Source organism: Bidens hawaiensis, unplaced genomic scaffold (assembly GCF_021521415.1).
Source record: "Bidens hawaiensis isolate Kalapana, Puna unplaced genomic scaffold, B.hawaiensis_p1.1 tig00040140_1, whole genome shotgun sequence".
In the NCBI taxonomy this organism is placed as follows: Eukaryota; Viridiplantae; Streptophyta; class Magnoliopsida; order Asterales; family Asteraceae; genus Bidens; species Bidens hawaiensis.
The window spans coordinates 157536-172298 of record NW_027497085.1 but is presented as its reverse complement, the minus strand read 5'-3'; the positions used below and the strand labels follow the sequence as shown (position 1 = coordinate 172298).

General features: G+C 33.8%; 1 protein-coding gene across 1 annotated transcript; it reads right to left on the bottom strand.

Annotated features, from left to right (window-relative positions):
* Positions 1 to 1719: 1719 nt before the first annotated feature.
* Positions 1720 to 8554, bottom strand: LOC143591901 (leucine-rich repeat receptor protein kinase HPCA1-like). The gene is made up of 19 exons (XM_077071962.1): positions 8465 to 8554; positions 8254 to 8374; positions 8117 to 8188; positions 7889 to 7963; positions 7724 to 7795; positions 7010 to 7171; positions 6841 to 6915; positions 6697 to 6768; positions 6547 to 6618; positions 6359 to 6427; positions 6168 to 6239; positions 5840 to 5908; positions 5379 to 5510; positions 4448 to 4920; positions 4227 to 4367; positions 3449 to 3591; positions 3161 to 3380; positions 2639 to 2874; positions 1720 to 2115 (listed from the first exon to the last, which is right to left on the bottom strand). Exons 1-19 carry the CDS (start codon positions 8544 to 8546, stop codon positions 1720 to 1722), a joined length of 2754 nt encoding a protein of 917 aa, XP_076928077.1. The 5' UTR covers positions 8547 to 8554.
* Between the last annotated feature and the right edge of the window lie 6209 nt (positions 8555 to 14763).

The window sequence follows — 14763 nt, the reverse complement described above, 5'->3', positions numbered from 1 at the left end:
GACTGCTTAAATTCGGAGCTATTTTAAGGGTGCTCTCGTAAACGTGTATAACACGAGTTATGAATAAACTGAAATCAAACAGACGGAGAAAAATAAAAACAAAATAACCACTTCAGCCGATGTAAATGAACCATGATAATGTATAAAAACCGAACCACCAATTAACCCGATTATTGTTGAATTAAAAGCAAACTAAAATAGGAGTGGAAGTACCTTGAATCACACGAACGATGACAACCCGAACAACAACAACCTAAACAAATGCAAAGAAAGCAAACGATAACAAATAACCATATTACATATTGAAATATTGCATTTAATTAGTACTTTTGCATGTTAATTTAACTGAATATGTTGAGAATGAAATAGCGTGCATACCACACAGATGCCCAAATCTCAGAATTAAGATTCTGGTAGCCGGCATGGAGAGTTAGCAGATCAACATGTAAAGATTTATGGGTATCGTGTTGGCTGCAATTAAATTGAACGATGAATAAACTGAAGATTCCCTTGAACCAACAATGAGAATGAAGGAGCCAGAGGTCTTTGATGACAAACGATTCAATTGTTGCATTCAATCGATCAAACAATACCATTCAATTACTTTGAATAGGTAACGGTCGATGTTGAATTGAATTCGCCGGAAAGCACTGAGAATACGCCATATTTATGGTCATTGAATATTACGGCGTCTCATGAGAGAGAGTATAGAAAGGTCAAAAGTTGCTAATATGTATTATAATATAGATATAGATAAGATAGATATTTGTAACATTATTTTTATCTGGCATTAGTACATTTAATATGGTACTTATTTATTATAACATATAAGTAGTTACATAGATCTTTTATTAAATCATTTTTAGTACCAAACCCCGTGTATTATGGGGCTCTAATCTAGCATTAATTTATAACAACGTAGCACATGGCTCAAAACACGGAAAATTCTCAAGGTCCACATGTTTTATTAAAACTATAAAGGGAGATATTCGAACCCACCATCTGTTATAAAACGAAGTCAAAATCACTAAACTATTTGTTAAACTTTGTGTAAGGGTTCATCCTACAATTTATGAAGGGGCTCAACACAGTTTCTTCCTATAACATTTTATTAAAATTTCAAAACTTGGGGGTTCATGGAACCCCCTCGGCTCAAGCTAAACCGGACCCTGTGTGTTTTCTAAAGCATGGGGGAGCTCAGCGACTAGGGTTCCTGTTCCTATTTGTGGCTGATGGCTATCCGCAACTTTGGAGCAACTTAATTACGTTACCAAGTTAAGCCATGGAAGGAATCGTATTTTAATTGTGTGTCTGATACTGTCACATGGGTTCTATATATAGAAAATAACATTACATTTGAATAGCTTTAAAATAAAACAATTACCTAGCTAGCTAGTGTAATGTACATTTTTAAGACTGTTAAGTTATGAAATAATTAAAAAATAAGTTTATGTAATCATATCAAAGAAACATATAATGGAATATTAAATTGTAAAAATCCAACGTAATTGATTATGTTACATGGAAAACTCAAAAGCATAAAAATATCAATTTCGTATAATTTTATATCTCTAGATCTTATTAAGTGTTGTTATATATACACACATACAATACAACAGTTGCATGGTATATAAAGCCTCATCACTTAGGTTCGATCACCTATGTAGATTTGTTTTAAATTCCATAGACAAACTGTTTGCATCAGAAACCGAATCACCATCATGGATGATAAAGGTCCCCAACACTTCCTGTATTTTGACTTGAGAAGGTCAAAGACAAGTCACCACCACCGGCTAATTCTATAATGGTTTCAATCTCTCTCACAACATCTCCCATTTTGGGCCGGTCAACTCCTGAATCTTGGAGACAACTCATGGCTAACTCAAGAAACTTGGCCAAACCTCCAAGTGTTCGGAATGTACCAAGAGACTCATCAAGAATCGTGTAGAGGCCATTTGACTTGCCAATGGCTTCTTCAACCTCTCTCACAATGTATTTACCGTTTTTTAATGGTGGTCTTGCTGTTAACAGCTCAAGTAGTACAACTCCAAAACTGTAAACATCACTCTTTTCTGTCAATTGTTCGGTCAATAGGTATTCTGGATCCATGTATCCCTGCATTACAAGTGATCAACCAACATTACATAACATAAACTAAAAACAAATACCATGGATGATGCATATTTCGTCTAGGGATTGCAATGGGAGGGGTATTGATAATCCTAGTCCCTTACCTGATTATAAAATCATGTCCCATACCCGTTGGGTATTAGATTTACCTGCTACTTATATATATATATATAATTACATGATGTGTCTTTCAAATACATTTCTTACCATATATATTTGGGAAAAATCAGTGGATTACTTGATTACTTTATAGCCCAAATTCAAAGGAGAATAAAAATAAAAAGAAAATATTTACATGTTTAGTTCGGGTAAAGGGGCCGGTATATAAGTTTTAGGTATTCAGGTCATGTATACCAAATACCATACCCATACCATATGCTTTAGGTTTTCCCATCATGTTCAGGTTCGTTTGCATTCTTATCTTTGTCTTTGCGACGTTTTCCACCCGTTAATGGGATGATAGTTTTAATCTTAAACGGTTAGAGAAAAGAGAGGAATGGTCACTTACTGCTGTCCCCTTGACTTGAGTAGAAACATAACCCTTTGATTCATCTCCCACCAGCTTGGATATTCCAAAATCAGCAACCTTTGCAGTGAAATGTTCATCCAAAAGAATATTGTTTGATTTGATGTCCCTGTGTATGATGGGAGGGTTTGCGAGCTCATGCAAGTATGTTACACCTTTGGCAGAATCAAGAGCTATTTTAAGTCTCTTCATCCAATCCAACCTTATTTTTGTCTCTCCTGAAATATGCAATTATACAAGAAAAATAAACTTTCAAAGTTTTTGCATGACTCAATATGTAATGGTAACAAAAGCACATTTAGAAATATGAAATAAGATGTTTTATGTATCTAAGATACACTTATTACAGCTCTCTACCCATTTCACATGTTACTTTTAGCATGATTTTTTTTTATTTTTATTTGTCTGACCTAGAGAAGAAACTTACAGCTCTCCATTAGCTCTTATGGTATTCCCTATCATTTCTGTTATCTAAAATTAAAACTTGAAAAAAAGTACATTTACCTGAAAGATTATCTTTTAAAGTACCATTTGAAATGTACTCGTAGACAAGCATTTGTTCACCTTGCTCGTAACAGAAACCCACAAGTGCTACAACGTTTTTATGATGAATACGGGAGAGAAGCTCGATTTCAGTTTTAAATTCTTGGGCACCCTGCAATGACCCTTGTTGAGCTCTTTTGACTGCAACTACATGACCAGTGTCAAGAGTCCCTTTGTACACCTGTCAGTGACCATCTTAATCATATTAGAAATCTATGAATTACCTAATAATAAGTTGGAAGCTTATACCTTCCCATAGCCCCCAGTTCCAATCATGTTATCTTCTGAAAAATTGTTGGTGCATCTTTTGAGTTCTGCAAATGAACAGCTTCTTGCTCCTTTCAGTTGAGGAGCACCACCCACATCACTGCCATTATCCAATCCCCATGATGCTGCATTGTCACATAACATACAAATGAAGAAATATGGATTTGTCATAAAAGTTACAATATCCTAGACGTTGGAAAGTTAGTAGGCAGGTTGGGTATCAGGTTAAAAAACAGGTTTCATTTAGAATGTCTCAAAATGAATCATGCAAATTGAGTTGACCCACAAACACTTTTTACCATTTTATACAAATTCTTGAAGTGTTGTGCAATAATAATCTACTTTCGAAGAAATAATATGAAATAGGAGGTAATAATCATTAAAAATGCACTTGAAACTACCTTAGGTTCCTTTTAGCTTAACTTATTAGTAGGCGGGTTGGGTAGCAAGTTAAAACAGGTTTCTTTTAGAATGTCTCAGAATGGATCATGCAAGTTGAGCTGACCCACAAACACGTTTTACCATATTATGCAAATTCTCGAAGTGTAAAATATGAGGTGAAGAACTATGTTGTGCCAGACTTTTTGAAAATACAATACGAAATAGGAGGCTATAAGCATTAAAAATGCACTTGAAACTACTTTAGGTTCTTGTTAGCTTAGCTTAATTTTTTTCCCATTAGGGATAAACCATAACCCAAATCCGCCAAAGTATAACTATCACCTCTGAAAAATCTTGCCTATATTTCAACTCGTCTTACCAAACGGTTTATTTTCTTTTGCTTTTGTTGCTTTTCTTTTCTGATAGATGCCATAAGTGATAGCCAAGGCTATTAGCAACAGGACCACAACACCACCAACAACAGAGCCAATATTGACGCCATTATTCGATGACTTGTTTTCTGTGGATACTCAAAATTAGAAAATAAATTACTCATAGTTCAGAATTCTAAATTTATCATATGTAAAATTGAGTTAGTACCTGGAAAGCAACAATAGCTTTCATCAAGAAAGAATAAAGGTCCATAAAATGGTAGAGCAAAGAGCTGGCGGTTGATCACTGTCCCAATTGAAGAGACAGATGATCGGTCAAAATAATCTTGACTAGAGGGAAAAATGTGCAATCTATATTGAAGGTATTTTAATTCATCAAGAGTTGCATTGGATATAGATATTGAGTCCACTGGAAGTTGACCGGATCGAAGAGCTGATATTAAAGTATCATGGAGAGTTGTAAGGTAGGTTGCATTCTCCAAATTCGAGAACGAATGTGAGAAAAAATATATGGTTCCAATGTATGGATTTGTGCATGTACAGTTGGGACTAAGAACTTTAGATGAACCACAATTCACAGGTGGACAACTCTTTGATGGTAAAGAAGTTGGTATACTGGGCTTTCTAGTGGTACAATATCTTCCTGTTGATCCAGCTTCACAAATTGGATTGTTGTCAATACTGCACAATTGTAGAAGACTATTCTGTAAGATTGTAAGGGACCGTTGAAACAAACCAAACCGTCCAAACAAAGTAAATCACCCTGGTTAAGCATGATTAAGAATTATATATATATATATTGGCGAAACAAACCAAACCGGTAACCGTCCAAACAGCTTGAAAAAAACAGGTTGGACGGTTCAGTTCACAGTGTGGAATATGGAACCCGATGTATACTTTTTTATTTCAATTTTCGAATATGCATTTTTATGCGTGCATAAAATACATAAACTATCTTTTTTAAAGTCGAATACAAACTAACACTTACGAAAAACTAAACAAAGAAAAAACAGTTCAAACCATTAATGGTTCAAAAGAGCTAGCCACCTCTTCGAAACTATTATACTTAGGATGGTTATTATATAGTAGGGTGAAAAGTGGAAATCGAACAGAAAGATTAAAGATACATGGAATCTTACTTTAAGCTCAAATTGTATGTGGGATATTCAAGGAAGTTAGTGATGGAATTGTTTCTGAGATCAGCAATCAAATCACTGCTATAACGGTCACCGATATCTAGTGTTCCATTAATATTGTTGTTGCTTAGCACCCTGTCAATAGATAAACAAAGAGAGAGCACAAAGTATTCGTACAAAATTAGAAATGAAGACATATATATGTAAATCTACAAACACAAAACATATGCCATGTTTTATTGTTTGAAATATTGGAAATATAACCATACGTGACTCAAATATTTACAAGATTAGCACATAGACACTGTATATATTTGAGGTCACGTTTAGGTATATTATCAAACTAAAGCATGGACACTGCATTTTTTACGGTGTCCATGTTTGATTTAATCATATTAACACATGGACATTGTATATATTTGAGGTCACGTTTAGGTAAAAGAAAACATTCAGCTGATACTCACAAACTCTCCAACTGAGGATGGAAGACATCTGATGGAATTTCTCCTTGGAGCTGTGTCTTTTCCATTAATCTGTTGGTGAAAGAAAAATCAGACACACACTTGGACTTTGACAAGTATTTAAAAAAACTGTATTCTACAACTTGCAACAGTGACAAGATAGTGTAGAAATTTGGTAAGTATTATATTTTAGCCAATTTTTCTAATTAACGAAAATAAAACCCAATTTGACCCGTTTGTAAGTAAATTTGTTGAAATTGCCACGTCTATTAGAAAGGAATGTATGAAAATTATATACAACTTAAAAAGAAAGTAAAAAAAAAAACATTACACTGTGTTCAATGATAAAAGTGTAAACCATGTAGGAATATCAGATTCATCAAAACTATTATTGCTCATGTCCCTGCAAATGGTAAGGTAAATGGAATATGAAATTACCAACAGAATAAAAACTAACTTAGAAATTATCTTTATAAATGCTATTAGCATAGTACCACATTCAAAAGGTTTAAATCAACTTACACATAAGAGAGTGAGTTCATTCCTAACAGATTTGGAATAGGTCCACTAAGGTTATTGTTTGACAAGTACCTGAAAGTGAATGTATCTACCAATTAATGCCAACCTTCAAATCAACTAGTCCAAAACATGGTAACCAGCAATTGAAAAATTATAGTAAAAGATTGGTTGAATTATTTCTTATCACTTACAGCTCACTGAGAGTTTGAAGATTCGATAGATTCTGAGGCACTGTCCCACTCAAAGAATTCGAGTCCATGCGTCTGTGAAATAAAAGATGGAATTATTTAATACACATGGAAATCCATAATGTTTAATGATTATTAATAACTGATACTTACATCACTTCAAGAGTCTTAACGGTTCCTATCGAAGAAGGAATTGTTCCAGATAATTGGTTGTTGTTAACTATACTGTTAAAAAATTAAGCATCTGCATCAAAACAAAATTTGTACAGATGTTTTTGCAGCTACCGCAATACTTACACATGTATTAGGCTCATGTTTGAGTGGAAAAGTTGAGATCGAATGGGACCAGATAACCGATTATTTGCCAAATGGCTGCATTATGACCAAAATATTGCATGCATAAGTACTATTGATCAGTTCAAAAGTTGGAAACTCAAATATGTGGTATACTAAAGATAGAATGTACAAGTGTTTTGCTTTCACTAGCTTGTCGAGGCCAGGGGATGTTTCGTTAGAGATGGGAATGGGTCCTGTAAGCTGATTATCACTTAAATCCAACCATGATATATTAGTTAAATTACCAATGGATGGTGGGATGGTTCCAATAAAGCTATTATTATTGAGACCTCTGCAAAATAAAAATCAAATCAAATCAAATCAAATCAAATCAGGAACTGGATTAGAAATATACAAATAAAACTAGTGGGTGGACGGGACAATAAGAAATCAATGCGGGTTTAGGTTGAAAGAAGCGGGCGGATGTGAAATTGGTTGTGCATGATTGACCAAAAAACACTTTGGTCTATTCTTCGAGAAACAATCATAAGTAACTAATTAACGTGTTAATTATAATGAACCAAATATATTAGTATTACTCAAATATATAATATTTGTATTAATGAATAGACTTTGGACGACTTTCACCATGTTTGACCCATTTCCCTCTAGCTATTACGTATGATTTGACCCCGATAACGTACACACATACCAAATTTACCCATGCAGAAATATATGAGGAAATTCCAACTTTAAACATATGATGATAGAAAAATCTCAACGATGTAAGAAATGGTACACTTTGAGACTTGTGTCTTAGAAGGCACAAAAAGGTGATGTATAAAGTTGCCACCAAATGCTTGGCCTTATATTATGTAAATAGACAAGAATTTGGAACACTTACAAAAAGATTAGCTGCTTGAGGGATCCTATTGAATCAGGGATTGGACCCCTAAAACTACAACCAACCAGGATCCTACATGCATGGTTAAACAAGAAAAACCAGTCATCAAGGAAAAACTGATACAAATAAGTTTGCTGCATTTAAGAAACAAAATGGAACTCTTACAATGTCGTCAAGTTCTTCAAATTCTGAATAGATGGTGGAAGAGTGGCTCTAATCCCCTTGTTGTTGGAAAGATCTCTACATGCAAAAAAACTTACTCAACACTAATTTTGAACTAAGGAAGTGCTAAATCATGCATATACATATATATATATGTAAAGTATGATAGCGAGAACAATAACAAAGAAAACAGGCGTCGATGCACAAATTGTAACGGAACTGAAAACCTACAAATATTGCAACATGGAAAGTGATGGAATGTCTCCAATGTCATTAGTTCTCACCCCAGTACCTGCCAATACCCTGTAAAGAAGGAAGATTAAGATAATTCTAGTGACCCCTATAAGATTAAAACACATACGACATACAAGTTTGTTACACGCGAGTTGGTACAGTTGATTCCTTCCCATCTACTTCCACATGGATCTGCACCCTTCCACTGAGGTGGTAGATTTTTCCAGCTAGACTTGAGAGCATTTAGCACAGCAACTACAAGTATATATATCCAATTTATGCAACATATGAACAAACTATGGAGGTAACAAAAATTAGAAACACAAAACTATCATCACAACTTACGATCGTTCGAATTTGTCACCGCTGCAATTACCATAACCTGACTGCAAATAACTATCAGCCATAACCGAATTTTCGGATCCATTTCTCTAAGGAAAAGTGACTTAGTGAGCAAATGGCCACATAATGTTGGATTAATTTATGTCACATTGGCTTCAAAACAGAATAAAAAATTACGAGCTGATGGATGATATACATGTAGACCTGGTCATTGTGCATGAAATGAATCCTAACTGTTTTAAACTCCCACTAAAATCAGACAAGACCATTTCAATATGTTTGTTGGTGTTGACATCACTGGGAAGAATAATTATAATGGTGACGATATACATTCATTTTTTTAACCATATATATGGAGTCTATGTAATGGATAATAGAGTGGTAGGTGATGAACGTTACCTGCTCCCACCGTAGACTATATTTTTTTACAAGTATAATAAAACCAATACACCTCATTTTATTCCTAGAAAATTCACTCAACAACTTTTCATATATAAAAACCAACTTTTTAACAAATTTTTAAAAAGATTAAACAAGTATTTACCCTAACAAATGAATTGCAAAAGCAACACAAACGAACAGACCAACACAAGCAAGAGCAAAGCAAGCGATTCGATTGCAAATGATGTATTGTTTACGTATTTACAAATCATTTTTTATATAATGGTTTCATTCTCATAACAAAGTTTACTTTGAAAAACGAAATCACCATTTCATTTGCTAGGGTAAATTGTTGTACAATCCCTTTAGTTAAAAGAATTTTATTCAATATAAGAAAAAATATACAAGTAAGCAACACAAACCTGCTATATTACCTGTTCCAAGTTGTTTGAAAAAACTCACAACTTTGTTCAAATTTAAAATGTAAAAGTACTTTAATATTTTAAAAATCGTTATGTGACTTTAATTGTGGAAGAAAATAGAAAGTATGTTATTTTTTATGTGTAAAAAGTTAAGTGAACTCTATGAGGAAAAAAAATAAACTATATCAAGTTTTTGTGGTATTTGTCATTAATTTTTCTCTAATTACTTGTATTGTTATATAAAAATTTACTTTAAAAAAAATAAATACGTGTTTTTATTTAACTAACTTACGATATAAATTTTACTGTAAACATAACTTCATCAATCACATACGACGGGTGGTGACCAGTAATTAAAATATATAATTATTTTGTAAAATTCTCTTGCGTGCAATTGGTTTTACCTTACATCTTTCTTTTATTAATTCACATACTTATAAATTCACATAAAAGACTTTGCTTAATCCAACCCCAGTCAATGTTTGGCTAATGAAGGAGTATGTTGAAAACACCATATTCTAGGAACACTCAATATTGTAACTAACTACACGAATTTTTTTTGCTCATGACTCAAACTTAGATCGTAAACACCTAAAACATTTATTCAAAACTTAGGGTGAGGTTATTGTAAGAAGGGTAAGAATGATTTCCAACATTCAAAAAATCATAACTCACAAACGAAAACGTTTTTTGAAAAACCGCTTCGGAGCCTCTCTAAAACGCTACCTTAGCTACCGAAAAAAGTTTTTTTTATGACGTCATCACTGTGTCTAATATTAGACACAATGATGACACCATCAAAAAAATTTTAAAGCTACAGTAGCGATTTAGAGAGGCTTCAAAGCGGTTATTCAAAAAACGATTTCTTTTGAGAGTAATATTTTTTTTAAGTTTTTGGAATACTCCTTCTTACCCTTCTTATTTAAACCTTTCCCTCAAAACTTATTACAATATTTACAAAAATCAAAAACCATAAAAAGGTGATGTATTTATTCAAAACTTATCCCCGATACGATATTTCAACCCCAAAATATAATAACACCACTCGGATTTTGTCGCCATAAAATAAATCTAGGGGCATTTACATAAGTGCTCTTACTAACCTTCTTAATTACATATTTGCCCAATCATAAAAATCAATTACATATTTACCCAGAAAATAATTAAAATAAAAAAAACATAGTTTTGTAGGAAGGGTAAGAATAACATAAAATATAGAGTTTAAAAACTATTTAGCCTAAATCCTTGATCTTAGGAAACTATTTAGTATTATAAAAATTACAATTTTCAATAACTAGATCATAGATCTAAGGGCTTAGATTTATTCTTGCTCTTCATAGAAAACTATTTCTTTTTATTATAACTCACCCCTATTTACCCCTTACATATTACATATATACCCATTTCAATAAAAATAACTTCTTAAATTACTATGATACCCTTAATAAAATTATTAATGATTTTTTTTAATTTCTCCAATTACATATTCCTCCATAACACAGTCTGACTAGATAGATTTATTAATACATACATATCTTATTGTTCGAAATTTCATGATGTACCATTCACGTAAGCAGCCAAAAAGGCTGCTGCCTTCTTTTTTACTTGCACAACCCCCAACATCAAGTGCAAAAAATCCCATTTACACCTTCTGACGTGAATCTTTTTACTATTCGTATATTTTAATTGTATATATTAAATAGAACTCATATAAAACAAATATATTGGGTTGGAAGATTTATGCTTGGTAGATTAGTAAGGATTAGGCAGATGACGAACAAGATGCAGAATCAAATTCAAAAATATATTTCAAATACGTATGTATGGTAGATTATGTAATTACATATGGGTTTTGAAAATATATAAAGGGTGAATGAGTAATCTAATAAAAGTTGGATAAATATGTAATTAATAGTTTTGAGTAATGTAAATATGTAATTAAGACGGTTAATAGGGAGAAATATGTAATTCTCCCATAAATCTAACATAAACACATATTTCCTACATAGACAGGTAAGTTCCATTGAAAATTAATATTTATTTAAAACCCTTTAAAACTCCAAGCCATTGATTAATCTTAATCAACTGTAAATTTAAGATAGGGACAAATCTGTAAATACAAAGACATTAAATACTTAAAAAATAATTGAAAATGGTAGATTTGGTAAAGACCTTTTTTTTTCTAATCATAGGAACTGTAGTAACGTTGATCGCCAAATCCGTTAAATATCTCAATTAAGATATCTCTAGTAACTTGTCAAAATTCTGAACGTAATTTTTAGTAGTTTTACATTGAGTATGTTTTTTTAATAGTTGTAACATAATATTTTTACTGGTTAGATACAAAGAATATTAGTTTTACAGTAGAAGTAAGTAGTGTTATAGTTGTAACATGGTTGTGTCTCACTTGATACACATATGTACTATTGTTTGAAGGTTGCAATTGCGATATGTTCGACTGCAGTTTCTGGTTCAACCAGTAAAACGGTTCCGGCCGGCTGGCTGGGTATGTTAGAGAACCAAACGATCCTATGTGACTCGGACCGGACACCGCACCGATTCCCGTTCGGGTCTGGTCTCAACAACATTGGTCCTATTTAGTCCCATCCTATTTCCCTAACTGTATAAAATGATTTAACTTAAATCAAATATCAACATCAACTAATTGCATGCATGTTGAATCTTTGATTATACCGACTGCTTTACCTAACTGATGATGCAACTTATATTAGTTTATGGAGGAAACAATCTTTCAACGGCTAATGTAAACTTTTACAACAAAGGCAGTTGATAATCCGTACATTGACTTGTAGATTACTTAGGCCTAAAGCCTTAAAGAAAGGGAAACCGCCCAAAAGTCTTGGATTATATAACAAGTTGTGTCTAATTATTTATTAAACTCAATCTTATTATAATATAAACGTAATCAAATAAACTCAAAAGGTGCATAAACTTTGTTTAATCGATTGTTTAACGACTAAAACCAAATTTACCTGACTTTATCTAAGATAAAACTCATACAACTTGGAGTATACAAAACTAAAAAAGATAGACATGTTGGATTTTATGGACGTTTCGGGTCAAGTCAACGTGACCGACCCGAACGTGATTCGGACAGAGTTACACCGGGGGTAACGAGACAAAATGCCTACTTAAATGTTATTTGGGCCCGACACTTTTATATAGATGGAATGGACAATGGATTAAGCTTTAATCTTATAATTGGGTTTTAAGCCCAAATGGATTAATGGATTAAACCCTAAAATTAACTTACTATAAATACATGTCCTTATTCTATTTATGGAAACATATATTATATAGGATTATAATATCACCAACCTAATACCAAATAAATTGGAAAATAAACATTTTATTAACCGATTTTGTCTTGCAAATTAAAAGCGTTTTGATTTCCAAAACTAATAAGTTATTATAACTTAAAATTGGTTAGTCGTATCGCTACAAATTTAGTTTTAATAGGTTATTTAAAACTAAGTGTCCTGAGAGATGAAAGGGTTCATCTATGCGTCGTGGTAATAAATACAGTAAAATTTGACTTTTACTCTATTTGGTACTTTTAAAATTTATCCCAATTTAAAACCAATAGTTTATGCCAATCCTACTACAAGTCACACTTGAGGCATACTGCGAAATTCCGAGTGTTTGGAGCTACAGCACCGCACTTGTTTTCTAGCCTATCCCATCAATGTGAAAGTGCTTCGTTGACACATTCGGCCCTTTCACACGTCACGGTACTAGGACAACTATTATTTTACTCTCCTGTTACGTGCTAAAGCTGTTTGGAGACTTAAAGTGGGCAAAGATGAGGCTAAACGTATCTATACAGACAATCGTTGTCTCTATAGGCCTTATAACCGATAGTTGTGCTCTATTCACAATTGACAATCGTTATCCGTCTACCTAACCACTTATTAATGTTGTGTGCTACAGCTGCCTTTAATAACTGGAAGCCATATTCTAATACTCCTAATTAATTAATGTTATTGGGTCATTAATAATAGGACTACAACGTCGAAAATACTAATTAAATTTACTTTTGCTTACTAATCAGATGTCCTCAAACGAAATTTCACCCTACGCCCTTAAGACTATCCTTGAGAAGGATAAACTGAATGGTACCAACTTCATCGAATGGCACCGCAACTTAAGACTTGTTCTCACCATGGCAAAGCGCCTGTATATTCTCGATGGACCTGTTCCAACCGAGCCTGAAATCAACACAGCCGCTGCACGAAAAGTTCTTGACAAGCATAAGGATGACTCGGCTGAGGTCTTCTGTATTATGCTAGCCACCATGACTTCTGAGCTTGCTAAAGGCTTGGAAGACTTTGGTGCCTATGAGATGCTTGAGAAACTCAAGGGCATGTTCCAGAAACAAGCCCGTCAAGAACGTTTCGATACCATGAAACAACTCATCAGTTGCAAGATGGCAGAGGGGTCTCCCGTCAGTGCTCATGTTCTTAAGATGAAGGGGCACATCGATCAGCTCAAGAAACTTGATTATCCCATGCCCGATGAGATGGCATCGGATTTCATTCTCAACTCTCTCCCCAACTCATACGACCAGTTCGTAATGAATTTCAACATGAATGGTTGGGTGAAGACAGTGCCGGAGCTTCATAACATGCTCAAGACGGCTGAGATGAACATTCCTTCTAGGACCAATCAAGTTCTGATGATTTGATTTGCTGGTGTCAAGAAGCCAAAACCAAAGAATCGGGGTTTTAAGGGAAAAGGCAAGAAGAAAGTTACTGTTACTGCCAATGTTGCCACCAACACTAACAAGGTAGTTGCAAAGAAAAATCCACCGCCTTTCGAGGAGGGCAAGTGCTAAAAATGCAACCAAATGGGGCACTGGATGAGAAACTGCCCCGAATACCTTGCTGAGATCAAGAAGAAGAGAGCAAATGGTGAAGGCTCTTCTGGAGGTATTTCCATATACGTTATTGAACTTTTCACTGTCTCTAGCAACACATGGGTATTTGATACCGGATGTGGTTACCACATCGTTAATGTCTTGCAGGAGCCTGAGAAGTGGAGGAAACTGAATAAAGGCAGCATGGAACTCATCGTTGGAGATGGGAAGAGAGTACCAGTTCTGGCAACTGGAGTATTTCATTTTACTTGTCCATCTGGTCTAGTTTTTCCTTTAAATAATTGTTTGTATGCTCCTGGCTTGACCAGAAACATCATTTTAGTTTCGTTGTTATTTGAACAAGGATTTAAGTATGTTCTTAATGTCATGGCTATTTCTGCTTACTTAAATGATATCTTTTATTTTGAGGCTAAACCTCGAAATGGTATTTATGAGATTGATGTTCAACCTGACAATAACGTATGTCATCTTTCAAAACGTATCAAGACTAGTGTCAATGATACTTTTCTATGGCATTGCCGACTTGGCCACATAAGCAAGGCAAGAGTTAAAAGACTCCAATCCGAAGGTATTCTTGAATACACAGGACCAGACTCTTTTAA